The sequence below is a fragment of the Oncorhynchus keta genome, chromosome 8 (genome assembly GCF_023373465.1).
Source record: "Oncorhynchus keta strain PuntledgeMale-10-30-2019 chromosome 8, Oket_V2, whole genome shotgun sequence".
NCBI lineage: Eukaryota > Metazoa > Chordata > Actinopteri > Salmoniformes > Salmonidae > Oncorhynchus > Oncorhynchus keta.
In genome coordinates this window covers 22612826-22633981 of record NC_068428.1, presented here as the reverse complement: position 1 = coordinate 22633981, position 21156 = coordinate 22612826, and the positions used below count along the sequence as shown (strand labels likewise).

The following is a 21156-nucleotide window of genomic DNA, read 5'->3' as shown; positions in this document are numbered from 1 at the left end:
GCCAATCAATGAGTCAACTGCATCAAAAACCAGAATTCTCATTTTACAAAAATACAAAAAAATCTCTTCAGTGCACACAATTACAAAAGCCATCTCTGAGTAGGTTACAGAAATGTTAACGATAAATCAGAGTACTCAAAGGTATTGTACAAATATCTACAATAAACAATTTTACAAAACATTCTTTAGCCTACCCTGTGCTTACTACCAGTGGAGTAAAGGAACACAAAACATTGACTCACAAAGGGAAGCTCCAAATGGTAAATCTTGTTTTATCACCAACTCTTAAAAATAAATATGGATTATAATAGAAACTGCTTGAAGTACTGTTTGGCACATGAGACCATAGAATAAATCTACAACAGAAATTGTGTTGTGAATTCTTGCAGTGACCAAAGTCTAGTCTGTAGACCAGGGTAGGTTTGACATGACATTTTGTCTGTGTTCATTACAGTAAACAAGTCATTTTCAAATACATATATACAATAAAATCAAACGTGGATGACAGACAGCTGTGAGAAAAGTAAGGATATTTCCCCACAACCTCAGAAACAGCCTACAAGTTGAGCCAGATCATTTCACTTTGGGCTTTTTGATTGAAAGTCAGGGGAGCCACAAACCGACCTCTTCTTTCACAGTCACTCGAGATAGTGTGCATGTTCCACTTAGTTGATGCTGACCAGGCCACTCTCTTTGTGTGTGTTCAGACTGTGTTGGTGTTGTTGGCTGCAAAGGCGTGTAGGTTTCCCAGCTGACTCAGACCACTCTGGATATGGGCTACGTGAATCTCTACGTTGTTCTGGAAACAACTGCACAGGCAAGACAAACATTAAGACTAGGTGAACATGCACCCACCATCTTCTATCCCTTCCTCTGAAGTCTTTCACCACAGTCATCCATCTCCTCGCATAGCGCTAAATGGGATGAAATATTGGGCAGATTGGATGTGAACTGTAGAGGCACTCACCTGAGGTTGGAGGGGTCGATTGAGCTCTTTATGTCATTCAGAGAGTCAGTGAGTGATTTAAATTCGAAGGAGTTCAGATCTCCTCCCTCAGCCAGACACTGGAACAAACAAACAAATACATGCTCAGGCAAACAAATAGAGTAGTGCTGTGATGCTGTGTGCGCGCACCATACACTAACCTTGATCTGCAGCAGTAAGGCAGTGAGGCCTGAGATGAGGTGAGTGAGGCTGGCGTTGGAGACGCACTGCTGGTCGTCACGGAGGGTGTTGGTCTGCTGCACCATCTCCTTGGCCTCCTCCTCACAGCGCTGACGCAGCTCTGTGGGCCGGTCCGCAGGAGCCATGCCCTGATCTGGGGCCAGCTGGAGAGGACAGAGGGACATGTGTCGATTCATATTCTTGTATAAACTGTTCTGGGACCAGCCAAAGATAAAGATGCTCATTTAAGCTTTGGAAACAAATATGCAATTTATCAGTATATCGTCATTAGACACCCTTCATTGATGATGTTTTGCTCGTCTCATGCCTTCTTGCTAAATGCACTCAGAGGTAAGGCAATCTGTTACACGTGTAGCTGCAAGACAATCAAATATAGCCCCTTTACTAAGATTAGACCGAAAGATGTGCCAGTGTGTCGTCACCTCGTAGCAGAACTGCTGGACCTCGTGCAGCACCTTGTTCAGGTCTTTATTGAGCTGCTCCAGCTCCAGTACTGTGGTGGCATAACGCTTCTGGAACTCTAGGCCTATAGGCATCGAGCACGACTTCTACAAAACACACAGCACAATTTAATGTTAAGTTGTATATATTTACCATTTCTATGATGGAATAAACTGTTAGGAACATATTCTGCCATAATACGGATTTAGTCTTCTCTGAGACTCTACCAGTTTTTCAGCTTCTGCGTTCATATCCTTCAAGTGCTTGACGTGTTCTTTCTTGATCATGAGGATCTTGGAGAGCCTCGTCTAGGAGGGAGAGATTCTTAGTGGGACATTTACCTTCACATTATGCTATATTATCCTAGAAGCAGAGTCAAGATAGGAAGACTGACCACTTGGACGAGGAACTTGACAGGGAACCCTCCAAGCGTGTCCCCATCCGCTCCAGGGAGTTTGTTTTTCCATGGAGACTGGCTGATGAGGGGATCATTGTCCTGTCACAGGAATATGTGTAAATTCCCATGGCAAATAAGCAAAGCAATATTGAATTAAATTGAGAGACAAAGGGTCAGTCATAATCATGTTATAGCAATAGAAGTACATGTAACATTCACAGTGATCTCAAATTATCACAAACACTGTAAATATAATACCTAACCAGTATCCCAGATGACATAATTCAGAAATTAATGATTAGAAGTGATGAAACTACAGTACCAGTCAAAAGTTTGGACGTACCTACTCATCCAAGGGTTTTTCTTTATTTTTACTATTTTCTACATTGTAGAATAATAGTGAAGACATCGAACTATGAAATAACACATATGGAATCATGTAGTAACCCAAAAAAAGGATTTAACAAAATCAAAAGTATTAAAAAAATATGTTTATTTCACCTTTATTTAAACCAGGTTGGCTAGTTGAGAACAAGTTCTCATTTGCAACTGCGACCTGGCCAAGATAAAGCAAAGCAGTTTGGACACATACAGAGTTACATATGGAATAAACAAATATACAATCAATAATACAGTAGAAAAAGTCTGTATACAGCATGTGCAAATGAGGTAGGATAAGGGAGGTAAGGCAATAAATAGGCCATGGTGGCAAAGTAATTACAATATAGCAATTAAACACAAATGGTAAAAAGTGCAGAAGATTAATGTGCAAGTAGAGATACTGGGGTGCAAACGAGCAAGATAAATAAATATAGTATGGGGATGAGGTAGTTGGATGGGCTATTTACAGATGAGCTATGTACAGGTGCAGTGATCTGTGAGCTGCTCTGACAGCTGGTGCTTAAAGCTAGTGAGGGAAATATGAGTCTCCAGCCTCAGTGTTTTTTGCAGTTTGTTCCAGTCATTGGCAGCAGAGAACTGGAAGGAAAGGCAGCCAAAGGAAGAATTGGCTTTGGGGGTGACCAGTGGGATACACCTGCTGGAGCGCATGCTACGAGTGGGTGCTGCTATGGTGACCAGTGAGCTTAGATAAGGCAGGGCTTTCCCTAGCATAGAGTGGTAGATAAACTGGAGCCAGTGGGTTTGGTGACGAGTATGAAGCGAGGGCCTGCCAACGAGAGCGTACAGGTCGCAGTGGTGGGTAGTATATGGGGCTTTGGTGAAAAAACGGATGGCACTGTGATAGACTGCATCCAGTTTGTTGAGTAGAGTGTTGGAGGCTATTTTGTAAATGACATCGCCAAAGTCTAGGATCGTCAGTTTTACCAGGGTGTTTGGCAGCATGAGTGAAGGATGCTTTGTTGCGAAATAGGAAGCGGATTCTAGATTTAATTTTGGATTGGAGATGTTTAATGTGAGTCTGGAAGGAGAGTTCAGTCTTAACCAGACACCTAGGTATTTGTAGTTGTCCACATAATCTAAGTCAGAACTGTCCAGAGTAGTGATGCTGGACGGGTGGGCAGCGATTGGTTGAAGAAGAGCATGCATTTAGTTTTACTTGCATTTAAGAGCAGCTGGAGGCCACGGAAGGAGAGTTGTATGGCATTGAAGTTCGCCTGGAGGTTAGTTAACACAGTGTCCAAAGCAGGGCCAGAGGTATACAGAATTGTGTCGTCTGCATAGAGGTGGATTAAAGAATCACCAGCAGCAAGAGCGACATCATTGATGTATACAGAGAAGAGAGACGGCCCGAGAAATGAACCCTGTGGCACCCCCATAGAGACTGCCAGAGGTCCGGACAACAGGCCCTCCGATGTGACACACGGAAGGAACTCTGTCTGCAAAGTAGTTGGTGAACCAGGCAAGGCAATCATTTGAGTAAACAAGGCATTTAAACAATCATTTGAGTCTGCCAATAAGAATGTTGTGATTGACAGAATCGAAAGCCTTAGGCAGGTTGATGAATACTGCTGCACAGTAAGGTCTCTTATCGATGGCGGTTATATCGTTTAGGACCTTGAGCGTGGCTGAGGTTCACCCATGACCAAATCAAAATATATTTTATATTCTTCAAAGTAGCCACCCTTTTCCTTGATGACTGCTTTGCATTCTCTCAACCAGCCTCATGAGGAATGCTTTTCCAACAGTCTTGAAGGAGTTCCCACATATGCTGAGCACTTGTTGGCTGCTTTTCCTTCACTCTGCATTCCAACTCATCTCATTTTGGTTGAGGCCAGGTGATTGTGGAGGCCATGTCATCTGATGCAGCACTCCATCACCCTCATTCTTGGTCAAATAGCCCTTACATTGCCTGGAGGTGTGTTGGGTCATTGTCCTGTTGAAAAACAAATGATAGTCCCACTGAGCGCAAACCAGATGGGATGGCATATTGCTGCAGAATGCTTTGGAGCCATGGTGGTTAAGTGTGCCTTGAATTCTAAATTAAATCAGACAGTGTCACCAGCAAAGCACCCCACACCATCACAACTCCTCCTCTATGCTTTACGGTGGGAAATACACATGAGATCTGTTCACCCACACCACATCTCACGAAGAAACGTGGATTCCAGATCCAAGGATAACTTTTTACCCGTCTAATGTCAATTGCTTGTGTTTCTTGGACCAAGCAAGTATCTTCTTATTTCTGTCCTTCAGTGGTGATTTCTCTGCAGCAATTCCACCACGAAGGCCTGATTCACACAGTCTCCTCTGAACAGTTGATGTTGAGATCTGTCTGTTACTTGAACTCTCAAGCATTTATTTGGGCTGCAATTTCTGAGGCTAGTAACTAATGAACGTATCCTCTGCAGCAAAGGTAACTCAGGGTCTTCCTTTCCTGTGTCGGTCCTCATGCGAGTCAGTTTTCATCACAGCGCTTGGTTTTTGTGACTGCACTTGTTTTTGACATTTTCCGGATTGACTGATCTTCATGTCTTAAAGTAATGATGGACTGTCGTTTCTCTTTGCTTATTTGAACTCTTGCCATAATATGGATTTGGTATTTATGTATACCACCCTTACCTTGTCACAACAACTGATTGGATCAAACGCATTAACTTCTTGTGTCGAGCAATCCCGTATCCGGGAGCGTAATCATAGCCTCAAGCTCATTACCATAACGCAACATTAACTATTCATGAAAATCGCAAATGAAATGAAAGAAATATATTTACTCACAAGCTTAGCCTTTTGTTAACACTGTCATCTCAGATTTTCAAAATATGCTTTTCAACCATAGTTACACAAGCATTTGTGTAAGAGTATTGATAGCTAGCATAGCATTAAGCTTAGCATTCAGCAGGCAACATTTTCACAAAAACAAGAAAAGCATTCAAATAAAATCATTTACCTTTGATGAACTTCAGATGTTTTCAATGAGGAGACTCTCAGTTAGATAGCAAATGTTCACTTTTTCCAAAAAGATTATTAATGTAGGAGAAATCGCTCTGTTTTGTTCATCACGTTTGGCTGAGAAAAACCCCTGAAAATTCAGTCATTACAACGGCAAACTTTTTTCCAAATTAACTCCATAATATCGACAGAAACATAGCAAACGTTGTTTAGAATCAATCCTCAAGGTGTTTTTCACATATCTATTCGATGATAAATCATTCGTGGCAGTTTGGTTTCTCCTCTGAAGCAAATGGAAAAATACACGCAGCTGGAGATTACGCAATGATTTCGACGTACGACACCAAGCGAGCACCTGGTAAATGTAGTCTTCCAATGATATGCCTACAAATACGTCACAATGCTGCAGACACCTTGGGGAAACGACAGAAAGTGTAAGCTCATTCCTGGCGCATTCACAGCCATATAAGGAGACATTGGAACACCGCGCCTTCAAAATCTGCGGCTTTTCCTGTTTGAAATTTCATCTTGGTTTCGCCTGCAGCATCAGTTCTGTGACACTCACAGATAATATCTTTGCAGTTTTGGAAACGTCAGAGTGTTTTCTTTCCAAAGCTGTCAATTATATGCGTAGTCGAGCATCTTTTTGTGACAAAATATCTTGTTTAAAACGGGAACGTTTTTTTTATCCAAAAATTAAAAGAGCGCCCCCTATATCGAAGAAGTTAACCTGTTACTCCTACCCCCTACTTTTTCGAACATTCTGTTAAAAATCGCGCAACATTTCAGCGCCCTGCTGCTCATGCCAGGAATATAGTATATGCATATGATTAGTATGTGTAGATAGAAAACTCAGACATTTATAAAACTGGTTAAATCACGGCTGTGACTATAACAGAACGTGCATTTCATCGAAAAGCGCAGGAAAATCTGATCACTGAAAATGGAAATATATATCCATCCGCCACTTCAACCCATTGATAAAGGCGAACCACAATAAATGGGGCTGAGGTTGCAATACCTACAGCTTCCACACGATGTCAACAGTCTTGTCATTTGCCTAGGCTTTGTTTCTTGGTCAAACGAAGAAGAGACAAGCCATTTCTTCAGGTCTCCGACCGGATATTTTGGTTGAGATTTACCCGGACATTATTTCCAGACGAACAGCTAAAGAATATACATCGCCTCGTGATCAATTTGGTCGCTTATTAACGTGTACTAATACCTAAAGTTGCATTACAAAAGTATTTCGAAGTGTTTTGTGAAAGTTCATCGGCGACTTTTTTAAGTTTTAAAAATGACGTTACAAGACGCAATTTTTTTCCGTTTATCACACAGTCTTCATAGATCGATATCTAGGCTATATATGGACCGATTTAATCGGAAAAAAGACCCAATAGTGATTATGGGACATCTAGGAGTGCCAACAAAGAAAATGGTCAAAGGTAATGAATGTTTTATATTTTATTTGTGCGGTTTGTGTATCGACGACTATGCTAATTATTTTGTTTACGTCCCCTGCGGGTCTTTTGGGGTGTTACATGCTATCAGATAATAGCTTCTCATGCTTTCGCCGAAAAGCATTTTAAAAATCTGACTTGTTGCCTGGATTCACAACGAGTGTAGCTTTAATTCAATACCCCGCATGTGTATTTTAATGAACGTTTGAGTTTTAACTAGTACTATTAGCATTTAGCGTAGCGCATTTGCATTTCCAGATGTCTAGATGGGACGCCTGCGTGTCAGGTAGGAGCAAGAGATTAAGGGAAGAAATTCCACAAATTAACTTTTATATGGCACACCTGTTAATTGAAAAGCATTCCAGGTGACAACCTCATGAACAGGGATGCAAACTGGTGAGGGCCCAAAAAGGCAACTTTTTTTGTTGTACTGAAACTTGCAAAAAAATACAAAAATCCCTGCTAAGGGGAAATGCAGGTTTTAACTAATTAAACAACAAAGAATAGGATCTACATGATCAGTCTCTGTGTGTAAAATAAAGTGGTTAACGTGAACCTGACTCACAGCTACATTTTTTGTTAAAGAAAGCAATCCAATGTTATTTGTTGCCTAGAGTGCAAATGACACTCAAGTCTTGAGAAAAAAAACTATACACTAATATTGCAGTTAGCCATGACAGTCTTTATAATAGAACGCTTGTGACCACACACACACCTAAATATTGCACTTGTTTTTTTTCACATCTTAATCTGTTTAGGACAGGGGGCAGCATTTTCACTTTTGGATGAAAAGCTTGCCCAGAGTAAACTGCCTCCTACTCAGTTCCAGATGCTAATATTGGCATATTATTAGTAGTATTGGATAGAAAACACTGAAGTTTCTACAACTATTTGAATGATGTCTGTGAGTATAACAGAACTCATATGGCAGGCGAAAACCTGAGAAAAATCAAACCAGGAAGTGGGAAATCCGAGGTTTGTAGTTTTTCAAAGCTTGGCCTACCGAATAGTGTCTATGAGGTCAAATTGCACTTCCCAAGGCTTCCACTAGATGTCAACTGTCTTTAGAAACTTGTTTCAGGCATCTACTGTAAAGGAGGGGCTCATAAGGGCTCTTTGAGTTTGGAATATTATTGAAGTTATATTAAAAACATCCTTAAGATCCATACGTCATTTGACATGTTTCTACGAACTGTAACGGAACTTTTCAACTTTGTCTGGACCTAGTGCTCGCGCCTCATGAAGATGGATTACTGGGCTGAACGCGCTAACAACAAGTGGCTATTTAGACAAATTATGGACTTGGACTATGGAACAAATCAAACATTTGTCGAACTGGGATTCCTGGGAGTGCATTCTGATGAAGATCAAAGTTAAGTGAATATTTATAATGCTATTTCTGACTTCTGTTGACTCCAACATGGCGGATATTTCTTCGGCTGGATTGGGCTCTGAGCGCCATGCTCAGAGCCCAATCAATGCTTTTTCCGTAAAGTTCTTGAAATCTGACACAGCGGTTGCATTATGGAGAAGTATATCTTTAATTCTGTGAATAACAATTGTATCTTTTATCAATGTTTATTATGAGTATTTCTGGGATTTGATGTGGCCATCTGCAAAATCACCAGATGTTTTGGAAGAAAAACATTACTGAACGTAATGCGCCAACGTAAACTGAGATTTTTTTATATAAATATGCACATTATAGAACAAAACATTGTGTATTGTGTAACATGATGTCCTATGAGTGTCCTCTGATGAAGATCATCAAAAGGTTAGTGATTCATTTGATCTATATTTCTTTTTGTGACTTGGCTCTGACCTAACAATCATATGTTGTGCTTTCGCTGTAAAGCCTTTTTGAAATCGGACACGATGGGTAGATTAACAAGAAGTTTCTTTCATTTGGTGTATCGGACTTTTCATGTGTGAAAGTTATATATTTCTAAAAATATATTTTTGAATTTTGCGTGCTGCCTTTTCAGCGGAATGTTGTCGAGGCCTAGCCATAAGAAGTTTTAAAGTGGAAATAGAATGGAATTCTATTTTTGCTCTATTATAGTTGCAACTATAGTAGACGTCGATCAAGTGCACAAGGCTACATGTGTGCAAAAACAATGTTCACTGAGTAAAACATTTAATAATCCCCCCGCACTCACGTGTTACTGCTAAGTTCAACACAACAAAAACATATTTGGGCTACAATGCACATTACGTCATACACTTTCTGCCTTTGGACATTATTCTACAATGTGCCAGAAGAGCAAGATACCCTTTGTTGGCATAATTGACATCTTTCAGGCAGAGAGTACACCTGGCATACCCCTTTTAATCCACTGTATTGAAAAAGTGAGAAAGAGGGAAAGTGTTTGGGGTTCCTTTCAACTCTATAGTGGCATCTAGCTTAAGCCAGGCCCAGCTCCACTTCATCAGTGAATCCACTTGTTTAACAAGCAACGCCTCATTTTCAACTAATTCTCTAATTCTGAAAATTAACCACATACTGTAGAGGGAAAAACAGTTTACAGATAGTTCGCTGACATGACCAAGTTTCATACAGATTGCCAGGGTCCAGTATGCAACTACCACTTTGTGAAGGTGTTGGGCCAAAAATCTCCCCCAGCCTACATTTTACTCCCTCCTCTGTTTAATATAACACACACATTAGTTATTCATTTCGGTTTCCTATCCTGACGTGAAGTTTGTTCTATAGAAAGTATTTGACTCTGATGTGTGCCACAGAACTGTGGTTACAAAATTAAGGAAATTAGAAGGGAGGGGGGCTATCTTCTTGCATGCCGAAATCCCCCCTTTCCATCTTGGGACTGCAAGGCACACTTCATTACCATTTTGGTAGCTGAAATGACAACGGAGTGAAGAGCAGAATTCTCAACTAGCAAGCAAGTCGCAGCAATGAAGAGGGGGGGTTCGGCACATCCGCAAGGGGTCGAATACCAGTTAATACTATAGCGAATGGTTAGGTTACAACATCAGACAAGCTAACGTTAGCTGCCTGACCTTATTAGCCAGCTAATTTTCACACCATAAACTCAATTATGTGACCAGTTAAGTTGGCTAATATTGCTCAACATTTCTCTGGCTAGCCAACGTCAACTTCGATCCAGCTACTGTAGCAATATACATAACAATACTTGTCCCAAAACTAGACCTTTTTCAAGGTCAGTCTCGCAAAAACAAACTACCCACTATTCAAAGTGCTCTGAACAAACATTGGCACATTCTAAGATCCGATGATGGTCTGAAAACACATTACCGATACTTTCCCTTGGTCGTATTCTCACGGGGCAGAAATCTCACAATTGGTAAACTCTGATTTACCACCCCATGATATCCCTGCACAATGTCTATTTGCGCCCCTAATGGATGGAAACTACAAGTGTAATGGCTGTGCTCAATGTAATGACACTTATAAATGTAGATCCTTCAAACACCCCCCAAACAGGGAAACGGATCCCAATCAAAGGTGTCATCACGTGCTCCACTAAGGGTGCTATTTATCTTATAACTTGTCCTTGTGGTAAAAATTGTGTGGATAAAACAAAGCGCAAATTAAAAGTACGTATCTCGGAGCATCGTAGCACCATTAGCTGCAAAAACTCAACTTACCCAGTTGCGGCCAACCTTTTGGAAGAAAACCACTCGATTTCGTCTCTACGTTATATTGGCACCGAACATGTCCCCCTCCGTAGAAGGAGGTGACCTCGACAATTTATTGTTAAAACGGGAGGCTGCTTGGATCTTTAATTTAAAGACCCTTGCTCCTTTCGGTCGCAATGTAGACTTTGATCTGAAGTCATTCTTGTGATTTTGCTATTGTAAATGTTTGTAGGCGTATGTAGCCAAATTGTATCTATGATCGTACACTATCCATTTATGTTTTTTGTATGTTATTTTAATATGAGGTTGAACCAATGATATCAGACCACACCTGGCCATGATTACGGGCACCTGTGTGTCTTGACACTATTATATAAATGAGTCATCCCGCAATGTTTGTCATTATACCCTGATGATGACAGCTTGTCTGTCGAAACGCTGGGCATAAATATTTTTGCACCTGAGCTCCTAGAGTGTGCGGCCCTCCTTTACTTTTGTAAGCATTCCCCTCCGCTAGCCAGCACCTCACCAAAATAGGTGTGTGTTTCTTTCACCTCTAAACACTACTTGTTCTGCCACACTTTCTCCCCCAGCTCAAACTTTCCAAATGCCGGGTGTTTTTCGGTTAAAGCGCATGAAGTGCGGTTCATCACCTTTTCACCCCCATCTCGGTGGTCAGGCTTCACTCCTACCTCTGTTATCGTTCAGGGGACACCCTGCTGTAATTGGTAAATTGCCATTCCACTCTCCACTCTTTCAGCATACGCTGATGCCATAACTAGCACATTGGTTGTTGTGTCTCTCTTAAGTAGTGTGCTGCATTCTATTGTTATGTGAACGATTGGCTGAACCTTGGATACAGCCAGTATTGCTCCAAAGGCGCATCACTCGTTCACTTACAGCCAGTAGTGATCCAAAGCAGCCCCGCACAAACTTTTCTCATCGGATCTACACGAATCACGTAGGTCACCTATTTTGAGGCGAATTTCACCAAAAGGTGACTAGTTTGCATCCCTGCATGAAGCAAGTTGAGAGAATGCCAAGAGTGTGAAAATCTGTCATTAAGGCAAAGGGTGGCAATTTGAATTCTCTCAAATAAAATATTTTGAACACTTTTTGGTTAGTACAGTATTCCATATGTATTATTAGTTTAGTATTATTAGTTTTGATGTCTTCACTATTCTATAATGTAGAAAATAGTAAAAATAAAGAAAAACCCTGTATTGAGTAGGTGTGTCAAATTTTGACTGGTACTGTACAATGTGCACCGTTTCCTTCTTACCATGAGGACTGGTGTGGTGGCGGAGGCGTAGGTCACTCTGGGAGGGGTCATGAAGTTTTGGAAGCGGGAGGGTCTCAGTTTCTGTGCGAAGGTTGAGATGGGCATGGTCTCGTTGGGCTCATTACTCTGGAGGGGGGAAAAACAATAGATTTAAATCAACCATATCGTTGGTAATACAGCAGGAAGTTATTTATTGCATCATCTTTTTCTTGTTCCCTTGTCATTTCCATGTAGCGTGTGTGATTGAAGGATTTTTCTAAATGTTTTGCTTTTTAAGTTGACAACAGCACTGCTGGTAATGGACAGACCCCGGTTTCTCTGTGTGTTTGATGTTTGCCACGGTCAGAATCCCTCATTCTAACATGTCAATGCTGAATGAGTAATGAAGACCAGGCGTACCAGCACTTCGTAATCAGGCACGGTGTGTGTGCCCAGCCCATTCCGGTCAAAGGTCACACGGTAAGTGGCAGCGCCCGTATCCACGGCATCGATCTGCCCAGTGAACAGGCCGTCATGGACTCCCCTAAGACGAGCTGGAACACACAGAATCCATCTAATCTGGAGATTTAAAGGGGACTTTGGGTGCTATGACTACAGGTTTGCTGATAGCTACTTTTAGGGTAGGGGCTGCTGGTATTTAACAAGTCATTTTGGTTGCCATCACTACAGTGTTTTACCGGTGACTTTGGTTCCTATGACGAGCGGCAAGGGGATCTCGTCGGGGAGGTCTTTGCAGTGTGCCACGTCGAAAAACTTCCTCTGCTGCAGCATACGCATCTTCTGCCTCTTCTGCCTCAGCGCAGTCCGCTCCTCAGCAAAGAACGCAGACGAACACCTAAAGGGGAACATTTAACTAAGTCAATTATACACAAACAGTTGGTATTCTTGGTATGCGTGAAAGACAACCAAGGAAGGTTTCTTTAATTAACATTCCAGGATATTTCCCTGAGAATCCATGGTGTCCATAAGATGTATCATTGGCTATTCGAAAAAACTAAAAAAAACAAAGGGATATTCATGGAGACAATCTACTCACTTCAAAAGGAAACAGAAAAATAAATAAATGCAAAGCAGATTTGGAAGGTCAGTCTTTAAAAAAGAGAATGTGCTGTAATAATGAACAATACCGTCTGGGTTTCCCCATCAGTCTCCTGATTGTACCCCACTCCACACGGGTCAACTTCCTGGTCTTCAGGTTGGGGAAGGATTCTTTCAGGCACAGGCAGAAGTCATTGTCACCTTCAAATAAAGGTCTGGGTGGAGGAAAAGGTGTCAGAGGTCAAAGGAATTACACACTGGGTGTGTGTTTAAGTTATACAGCTGTCGTGGTAGTGTAGCTTACCCATCTATGTTAGAATAGAACCACTCGTAGATGCACCATTTGTGTGCTTTAGGAAGTTTGAGAAGGTTTCTCAACCTCAGCCCGATTCTCTGAGACACTTTCTTATCTGGGGTCGTCACATTAGCAAACTTCTGAAAGAAAACAATCAAAACAAATTAACAATAATGAAGTCACCAAATAGTTTACAAAAGCACATCTGGGTTATCCTGAGCTATAGTAGTTGATCTATAGGAGGCAATGCTGTCACCTCTGAGTTGAAAGAAGGTAGTGTACTTGCAAAGAGGGGGACAGGACAACGATGCTGGCCAAAAGCAAGGCATTTATTTTACAGAAGCAACAGGGTATGCTTTGCCCAGCTGTGTGAGCCGGAGCTATACCTGGGGTACAGAGGTGACCCTCTGGCTCCTTCTAGGGGATCTGGATGGGAGGCGCTGCTCCTCCTCCTCTCTGAACAGTCTGCTCCTCTTGGAGCTCCGTGTGGGCTAGACACAGGGACAGGAGGGTCAGCATATCGGTGAGAATAATGTCAATGCTTAATAAAAATGTTTTTCAAATGTGCAGATAGTATTGCTTATAGCACACGCCTACCCCATCTATGATGAAACAGGGGCACTGATTTGTTGAGAACAAAAATTAAGTTTCAAGGTAGAACTGATCGTGCAAATCAGAACATTGCGGGTAACTTGGACAAACTGCTAATGGGAAGTGCTGATAAGACTATCAGTGTCCACTTAATTAACAGTGATTAAGTCACCAGATAAATCGATAGGAGACCTAGAGTTTCAAAGGATAGATTTGATGAAGTGCTAGATTGGCCATCTCACCGTTTCCATGGACACCAAGGTGTGTCTTCCTCTTGTGTTGTGAGCTTTTGTTTGCTTCTCATTCAAAGTATTTGACAGACTGCCCTCTGGAGATGCACAAAATGTGGCGTTATCAAAAATAGATTAAACTTGCATCTTACAAATCACCACTGCTCTCTCAATGTCTGTTTCACAAAACTCTGAAATGTCTTCCTTTCCTAGTATCCTTACTTCATGACCATACAGGGCTCAAAATTACACTTGTCCCCTTGCCCATGAAAAGTTATTAAATTGTCAGACAAAAAGAATGCAATAAGGTTGTCCAAATGGACAAGTAAAAAATCCCAAAATTTGAAAAAAATCTAATGTGGCTGCTTCAATCAGAATTGGATCAGTATCCTCTGGATGCAATGTGTTGCACACTGTCCTCCCAATCTCTGCAAATTGTGTCGGAGTATAATTACTGTAGGCCTGCCTACATTGACAGGCATGGGCGGTCTTTCAATCATGCAGTCGCGAAATGCATTTTTAAGATCAAAGCGAGCCACGTGTGCACATTTGTTCTTCTACACCTGCATTGCTTGCTGTTTGGGGTTTTAGGCTGGGTTTCTGTACAGCACTTTGAGATATCAGCTGATGTACGAAGGGCTATATAAATACATTTGATTTGATTTGTTGATATTCATTGCTAATTAGTGAGTTATTTGCCCAGTTATAGCACATTTTTGGTCAGCAATGAAAATCCTGGTTGCGCCAGCAGGCAGTTGCCAGAGGAGAGGTAGAGCCATTTGTGCAGCAGGTAAAATAATGACATATAGACTAACTAGATGGCCAATTCAAAACATATTGTATAGTTGGTTCTCACTAGTTAACTATTAGCATGCATTAATGTCATTGTCATGTCCGATATCCTAAAATAACTTTCCTCCGGCACTCGTGTATATCTGCAAACGGCAGACAGACAGTTGATGAAACCATTGCTTCTTACTCCAGTTGTAAAACTGTCCCTCAAGCACTCAAAATTGGCAATGATTCTCCTCTATTCAATACCGGCCATATAATTCTGGAAAAGTATTGTTCGTGGCTTAAAATGCCCCACATTTATTCTTAAGTCCTCTCTGGACTTCAATATTTACCTAGCATCTGCTATGGGGATTCCTTAGTAACGTTACTTGTTAGCATTTTGTAAAAATTCTGTTAAGTGACATTTTTGGGTCTTTATTTACATTTGAAGAAAGATTAAAAAAATAGCACCCCTATGGTGTTACTACCATTAATACCGTATATCCCAGGGTGGCAACAGGCACAGTATGAAGGTATGGATAGTGCCCAACCCTATTGACAAGTAACTCATTATTTTATAAAATACATAAAAAGTAATGTTGCAGGGTGACCAACCATCCTCCAAGAGATTCCAGGAGAGCTACTGGGTGTGCAGGCTTTTACACCAAATGTTTTAAATCAGCTGCTCAACAGGACTTTGATAAGTTGACTGGTGTGTTTTGAGTAGGGTTGGAGCCAAAGCCTGCACACCTGGTAGCTCTCCAGATGGAGGGTTGACAGCTTATCAGTGCAGTATCTTATGGAGGGAGGAGGTTAAGCGCTTTGCTCAAGGACACAAACAGGAGATACTGTATTATACATGGGATCAGAGACCAGCAGCCTTCCATTGTAAATAATAATGAATGTTATTGTGAAGTGGTTCCTTGTATCATACAACACAATTTTCTGTCACCTTTTTGGCCCATGGTGTGACTTGAGGTTTCGGACAAGTAAAAAGCTAAATCAGTCCTACTTTACAAGACCATGGTGCTTGCCTACGGAGCTGTGAGGGGAACGGCACCTCAGTACCTCCAGGCTCTGATCAGGCCCTACACCCAAACAAGGGCACTGCGTTCATCCACCTCTGGCCTGCTCGCCTCCCTACCACTGAGGAAGTACAGTTCCCGCTCAGCCCAGTCAAAACTGTTCGCTGCTCTGGCTCCCCAATGGTGGAACACACTCCCTCACGACGCCAGGACAGCGGAGTCAATCACCACCTTCCGGAGACACCTGAAACCCCACCTCTTTAAGGAATACCTAGGATAAGATAAAGTAATCCTTCTCACCCCCCCCTTAAAAGATTTAGATGCACTATTGTAAAGTGGCTGTTCCACTGGATGTCATAAGGTGAATGCACCAATTTGTAAGTCGCTCTGGATAAGAGCGTCTGCTAAATGACTTAAATGTAAATGTTGTCCAAAGAACAAGTGGCTAAAAAAAAGTTAATGTCAAGCCCTGCCATAGCTGAAAGGACTGGTTTCCACATTATTGATGTCTCCTATTAAGTATTCTGCAATCAGTAGTCTTACAGGAAAGGAGAGGTAACTACTTAGAACTACATACTTACCACATCAGACAATGACATCAGTGAATAAAGCACATTGATGGTCCAAGACTATAACAATTGACAAGTTAAGAGTTCAAATGGGCTTAGTTCCAAGTCTGACACATCACCTGTGTGTTGCATTTTTAAGCTTGTAATTAGAGACTTTTAAAGACTCCTAATCCAATGAGGGACTGACATCTCCAACCTTTTGGGAAAAACAGTCAACGTGGGCATGCAGTATATGCAATACAAAGGTTACATACACAGACAGGGATAATAAGTGCAATGTGTTAAGCTACAGTACCTTTCAGACTGACTAGCGCCTCTGCTGAAGAGCCTGCAATCAAGAGAAGAGGGGAATGATCCAAGACTGACATGGAATTTGTCCTCCACTTAAACAAAATCCTGCATTCTTATTCATCCTTTCTCTCATTTGGTGTTTGAGGATTGAGTGACTTTACTCATGATTTTGGATTTACATACTCAGTGGCCATTCACAAAAATGGTTCACTCCTACAGACAGTGAGTCAGGTGGACATGGCTTGCTATATACCGCAGGCAGACAGGCATCCAGTTACTGTTTGGTTGAACGTTACAAATGGGCTAAACGAGTGACTTAGACTGAGCGTGTATTGTGGTCAGTTGCAGGTTCGCCGGTTCCAGTACATCAGAAATGGCCGGCCTCTGGGCTTTTCACGCACAACAGTGTCTAGGGTTTACAGAGAATGGTGCGACAATCAAAAAACCTCCAGTAAGCGGCAGTCTTGTGGACGAAAACAGCATGTTGATGAGCAAGGTCGAAGAAGGGCAAGAATCTTGCAAGCTAACAGGCGGGCGACAAACAGGCATATAACGACGCAGTATGGCATCTCAGAACGCACAACTCACCGTTCCTTGTCTCGGATGGCTATTGCAGCTGAAACCCACACCGGGTTCCATTCCTATCAGCTAAAAAGTAGAAGCAGCTCAAGTGGGCACATGAGCAACACAATTGAGTGGAAAAACATTGCCTGGTCCAACAAATCCCATTGTGGCATGATGATGGCAGGATTTGGCGTAAGCAGCATGAGTCCACGGCCCCATCCTAAATGGTGTCGACAGTACAGGCTGGTAGCGATGGTGTAATCATGTGGGAAAAATTTCTGCCACACGTTAGGTCCCTTGATACCAACTGAGAAACATTTGAAAGTCATACTTTGTAGAATTCATTCCCAGAAGAATTCTAGCTGATCTGGAGGCAACGAGGGGTCCGACCCAGCACAAGATGGGTGTTCCCAATAAACCGAATGTACAGTGCCTATGGAAAGTCTAAACCCCTTGAACTTAACATTTTTTCTGTCAGTGCCTAGATTTGGCGATATTTGACTATTCTTTACAAAACGGTTCAAGCTCTGTCAAGTTCATTAGGACAGCAATCGAAGTCATGCCACACATTCATTTTCGATTGGATTTAGGTCCGGACTCTGACTGGGACATTTACCTTTTTATTCCACTATAGCTTTGGCTGTGTGAATCAGGTCATTGTGATGTCATGCTGAAAAGGTGAACTTCCATCCCAGTTTCAACTTTCTTGCAGAGGGCAGCAGGTTTTCCCTCAAGGACTTTTCTGTACATTGCTCAATTAATTTTCCCTTTCATACTGATAAACGTAACGATTTGCATTTCAATTGTAGTTTCATCAGACCACAACACTTTGACACATGCCTTTTTAAATATTTTTTTATATATACTTCAAAACAGGATTCAAGGTGGGTTTTCTTGAGTAATGGCTTCCTTCTTGCCAACCCGCACCTCTCTGATTCAGAGGAGTTTAAATTGTGTTCGACACATTTCGGTTTAATGCATTTTGCAACTGACGAGGGTACCCCCCTTTTTTTTTTTACAGACTTTGACCAGTCTTGGCCATAAAAGCCTGTAGCTCTTTCAAAGTTGCCTTTGGACTCTTGTCAGCCTCTATGCTCAGTCTCCTACTTGCTCAGTCATCCAGTTTAGAAGCAAGCCTGATCTAGGTCGGGTCTTGGCGATGCCATACACCTTCCACTTAATAAAATCATCTTGACCATGCTCCAAGGGATATTTTAGGACTTTTAAAAATATTTTTATACCTATCCCCTGATCTGTGCCTTTCAACAACTTTGTCCTGGAGTTCTTTTCAGAACCTACTGGTTCTCATGGTTAAGTGTTTGCTCTGCAATGTCCAACCCAGCAGAGGGCACATACAGGAACTGCTGATTTTATCCTGAAACATCATGAAATCACTTTAATAACTACACAGGTGGAGGCTAAATAACCTGGTGTGTGATTTAAGGTGATTGGTTACACCTGAGCTAATTTAAGATTTATATTAAAAGGAGGTGGACACTTATCCAACCCCTTTGATCTTCTAAAACATTACAGGATATTTCTCACTTGGAAGTTGCGTGGTAGGATGTGTAGATCAATGGGGGTGGAAATGTATTTATTCCGGCTATAAATCAACTAATTTTATTTTGAAAGGGAGGGGGGGGGTAGGCTTTCTACAGGCACTATAAGAAAACCCATAGGTCAATCAAATGTAATATTTGTTAGAATCCAAAATGTGGTGTCATAGTGAGGAGGAGATTAGTTCCAGTCAGCAGTCCCCGTATAGCCCAGGGGCATCTGTACATGCAAATACTAAGTGTTGTGACAAAATAATGCTCATTGGAGATAATGATCTTTATTAACCCAATAACCCAAGGTCAATTATTGACAAAGGTAGTTAGCTAGGTACAAATAGAAAGAATAGCAGGTGGTCTGACAGTTTATTTCAACTCTACAATCGATGTTTGATAAATACCGAGGAAATTGGCAGTTTGTGGCTAGAACAGTTACTAGACAAATATGACAACTAGCCAGCAGTATGACCCCCTCACATCACCCATTAGAGGGCTGTTATGTCAGTGTCTTGACAGATAAGACTGCCGTATAGGCGATTTGTTTTTAGATATTTAAACAGCAAGACACCTATACGAATTATTTATTTTAGGGAACAGTGTTTAATGTATGTAAGTCGTTAACAGTTAGCTAAATGTAGCTAAGTAAGTTAGATACAAATACTCAGAAATCAAGTAAGCAAACAAAGCTCAGCTAAGTAACGTTAGATTTCAGGGTTGTTAGCTAACGGGCAACAAACAAGCCTGCAAACCTTTAGTTAGCCATAATGACAATCGCCTAATTATTTTTAGAGCAGCTAGCTAGCGTACTAATGTGAGCTAACGCTTGTTAGCTCGGTAAGCAGCTAGCTTCCCAAGCTAACTTGCTAACAAGCGTTAGCTCACTAGCTTTTGCGTCTAGAAAACTAGTTTACAAACGCTTCAGGAAAAAAGTGCGACAAGTATTCAGTTAATAACAGTTACACATACAAGGTTCTAAAGTAAACATTTCCTCACATAATTATATTGGTAGTTTAAAAGTCTTGTTAAATTCGTGTTATTACTTACTCTCGTCTAGCTGGTCCATCTCCGCCATCTTGAATTAGCCGCGCTGCTTTTTTCAAAGACCATATTGTCAAGATGCATTCTGGGACAGTGTCTGCCAGGGCAATTTTTTATGGACTGAATTTATGTTTACACCTAGATAAACAGTAACATTATTACTATCATGTAAACTGTTTATATAAAGGGATGCTTAAATTGGGTAGCAATCAAATACATGCATTTAGTTATTTAAGCCAATATGGCATGGAAATGGTAGAGGGTGAGGGTAGGAAACAACACATCCAATCATGCTGACCCTCAACACTGGTGCCCTCAGGGGTGCGTGCTTAGTCCCCTCCTGTACTGTGGCAGCACATGACTAACACTCATTCCACATAGCTATTATGCTGCATGAGGCAAGTGCCCGGCCCTGGCCAAATGCTCTGTTTAAATGAAAATCCACCTCATATGAGCAATATATATATATTTTTTTTTAATACAAAATATACACTTACTGTATGCAGTTTATCAGAGTTGCACCAGGAAATATTGAATGGAATGGTAGAATGGAAATGCGAGGGCAAGATGAGGATGTATCGTAGCTGTTTCAAAACAAATCCTGGTGCAACTTTGCTAAACTGCGTACAAGTACACTAAGTTTGTCTTTGTATTTGAAATATTTGTTCTCGCTTCTATAAAAGTTACATTCCAAAGGTTTCCAAAACTGTATCGCAAGTGATGATTAATAATGTTTCTAAATGTTAAACAGAGTGTCAAGATTGTAGTTCACATGGAGCCAGCTGTGGTCCATACCTTCAGCTGAGAACCCAAGAGGGGAACTGTCTGTAAGCCCCCTTGGAGTTCTCGAGAGCTAACCTTAAACTAACCTTTTGGGCAACATTTACTTTACTACATTCCTAAAAAAAAGAACACACTTTTCACTCCCTACATTTTCCCTGACACCCAAAAGTTACATTTTGAATGCTTAGCAGGACAGGAAAATGGTCCATTTCACACATCAAAATAAAATCCCTTGTCATCCCTACTGCCTCTGAACTGACAGACTTGTCTGAGTGTTGGAGTGTGCCCCTAGCTATCTGTACATTTTAAAAACAAGAAAATGGTGCCATCTGCTTTGCTTAATTTAAGTAATTTGAAATAATTAATACTTTTACTTTTGATACTTAAGTATATTTAGAACCAAATACTTTGACTTTTACTCAAGTAGTATTTTACTGGTTGACTTACCTTAATAGAAAATGACTCAAGTATGACAACTGGGTACTTTTTCCACCACTGGTATTAGCAGACCGATATAGAAGTCAGTAGTGCAGGCCAAAAAAATATTCAGCATCTCAGCTTTGGCTGAGTTAGTTGTATAATTAAGAACAGCAGTGTCTTGCAGAATTCAGTAGTTCGAATTGAAAGAGTTGTCCCACCCCTTTCTCTGCAATTGTAATTCTAATGGAAT

At 41.3% G+C, this 21156-nt stretch overlaps 1 protein-coding gene across 2 annotated transcripts; it reads right to left on the bottom strand.

The window, feature by feature from the left end:
- Nucleotides 1–256: 256 nt before the first annotated feature.
- lin9 (lin-9 DREAM MuvB core complex component) lies at nt 257–19846 on the bottom strand. 2 transcript variants are annotated; one of them, XM_035775106.2, is made up of 15 exons: nt 19710–19846; nt 16553–16585; nt 13902–13987; nt 13455–13559; nt 13078–13205; nt 12863–12988; nt 12413–12570; nt 12135–12268; nt 11736–11861; nt 2022–2123; nt 1855–1935; nt 1609–1734; nt 1147–1329; nt 968–1065; nt 257–809 (listed from the first exon to the last, which is right to left on the bottom strand). In XM_035775106.2, exons 1-15 carry the CDS (start codon nt 19735–19737, stop codon nt 704–706), a joined length of 1620 nt encoding a protein of 539 aa, XP_035630999.1. In that variant the 5' UTR covers nt 19738–19846; the 3' UTR covers nt 257–703. The 2 variants fall into 2 exon arrangements, with proteins under 2 accessions (XP_035630999.1, XP_035630998.1); XM_035775105.2 differs by having other exon boundaries at nt 13078–13208; nt 19710–19844.
- Nucleotides 19847–21156: the final 1310 nt, after the last annotated feature.

Bases quoted from the DNA above. Each gene is read 5' to 3' on its own strand.
- lin9 (XM_035775105.2), bottom strand. From the start codon at position 19,737: ATGGCGGAGATGGACCAGCTAGACGAGA. The intron at 13,988-16,552 runs GTACTGTAGCTT...GTGCATCTCCAG, and splicing joins GGCGCTAGTCAGTCTGAAAG to AGGGCAGTCTGTCAAATACT. The intron at 1,936-2,021 runs GTCAGTCTTCCT...TCTCCCTCCTAG, and splicing joins TCAAGTTCCTCGTCCAAGTG to ACGAGGCTCTCCAAGATCCT.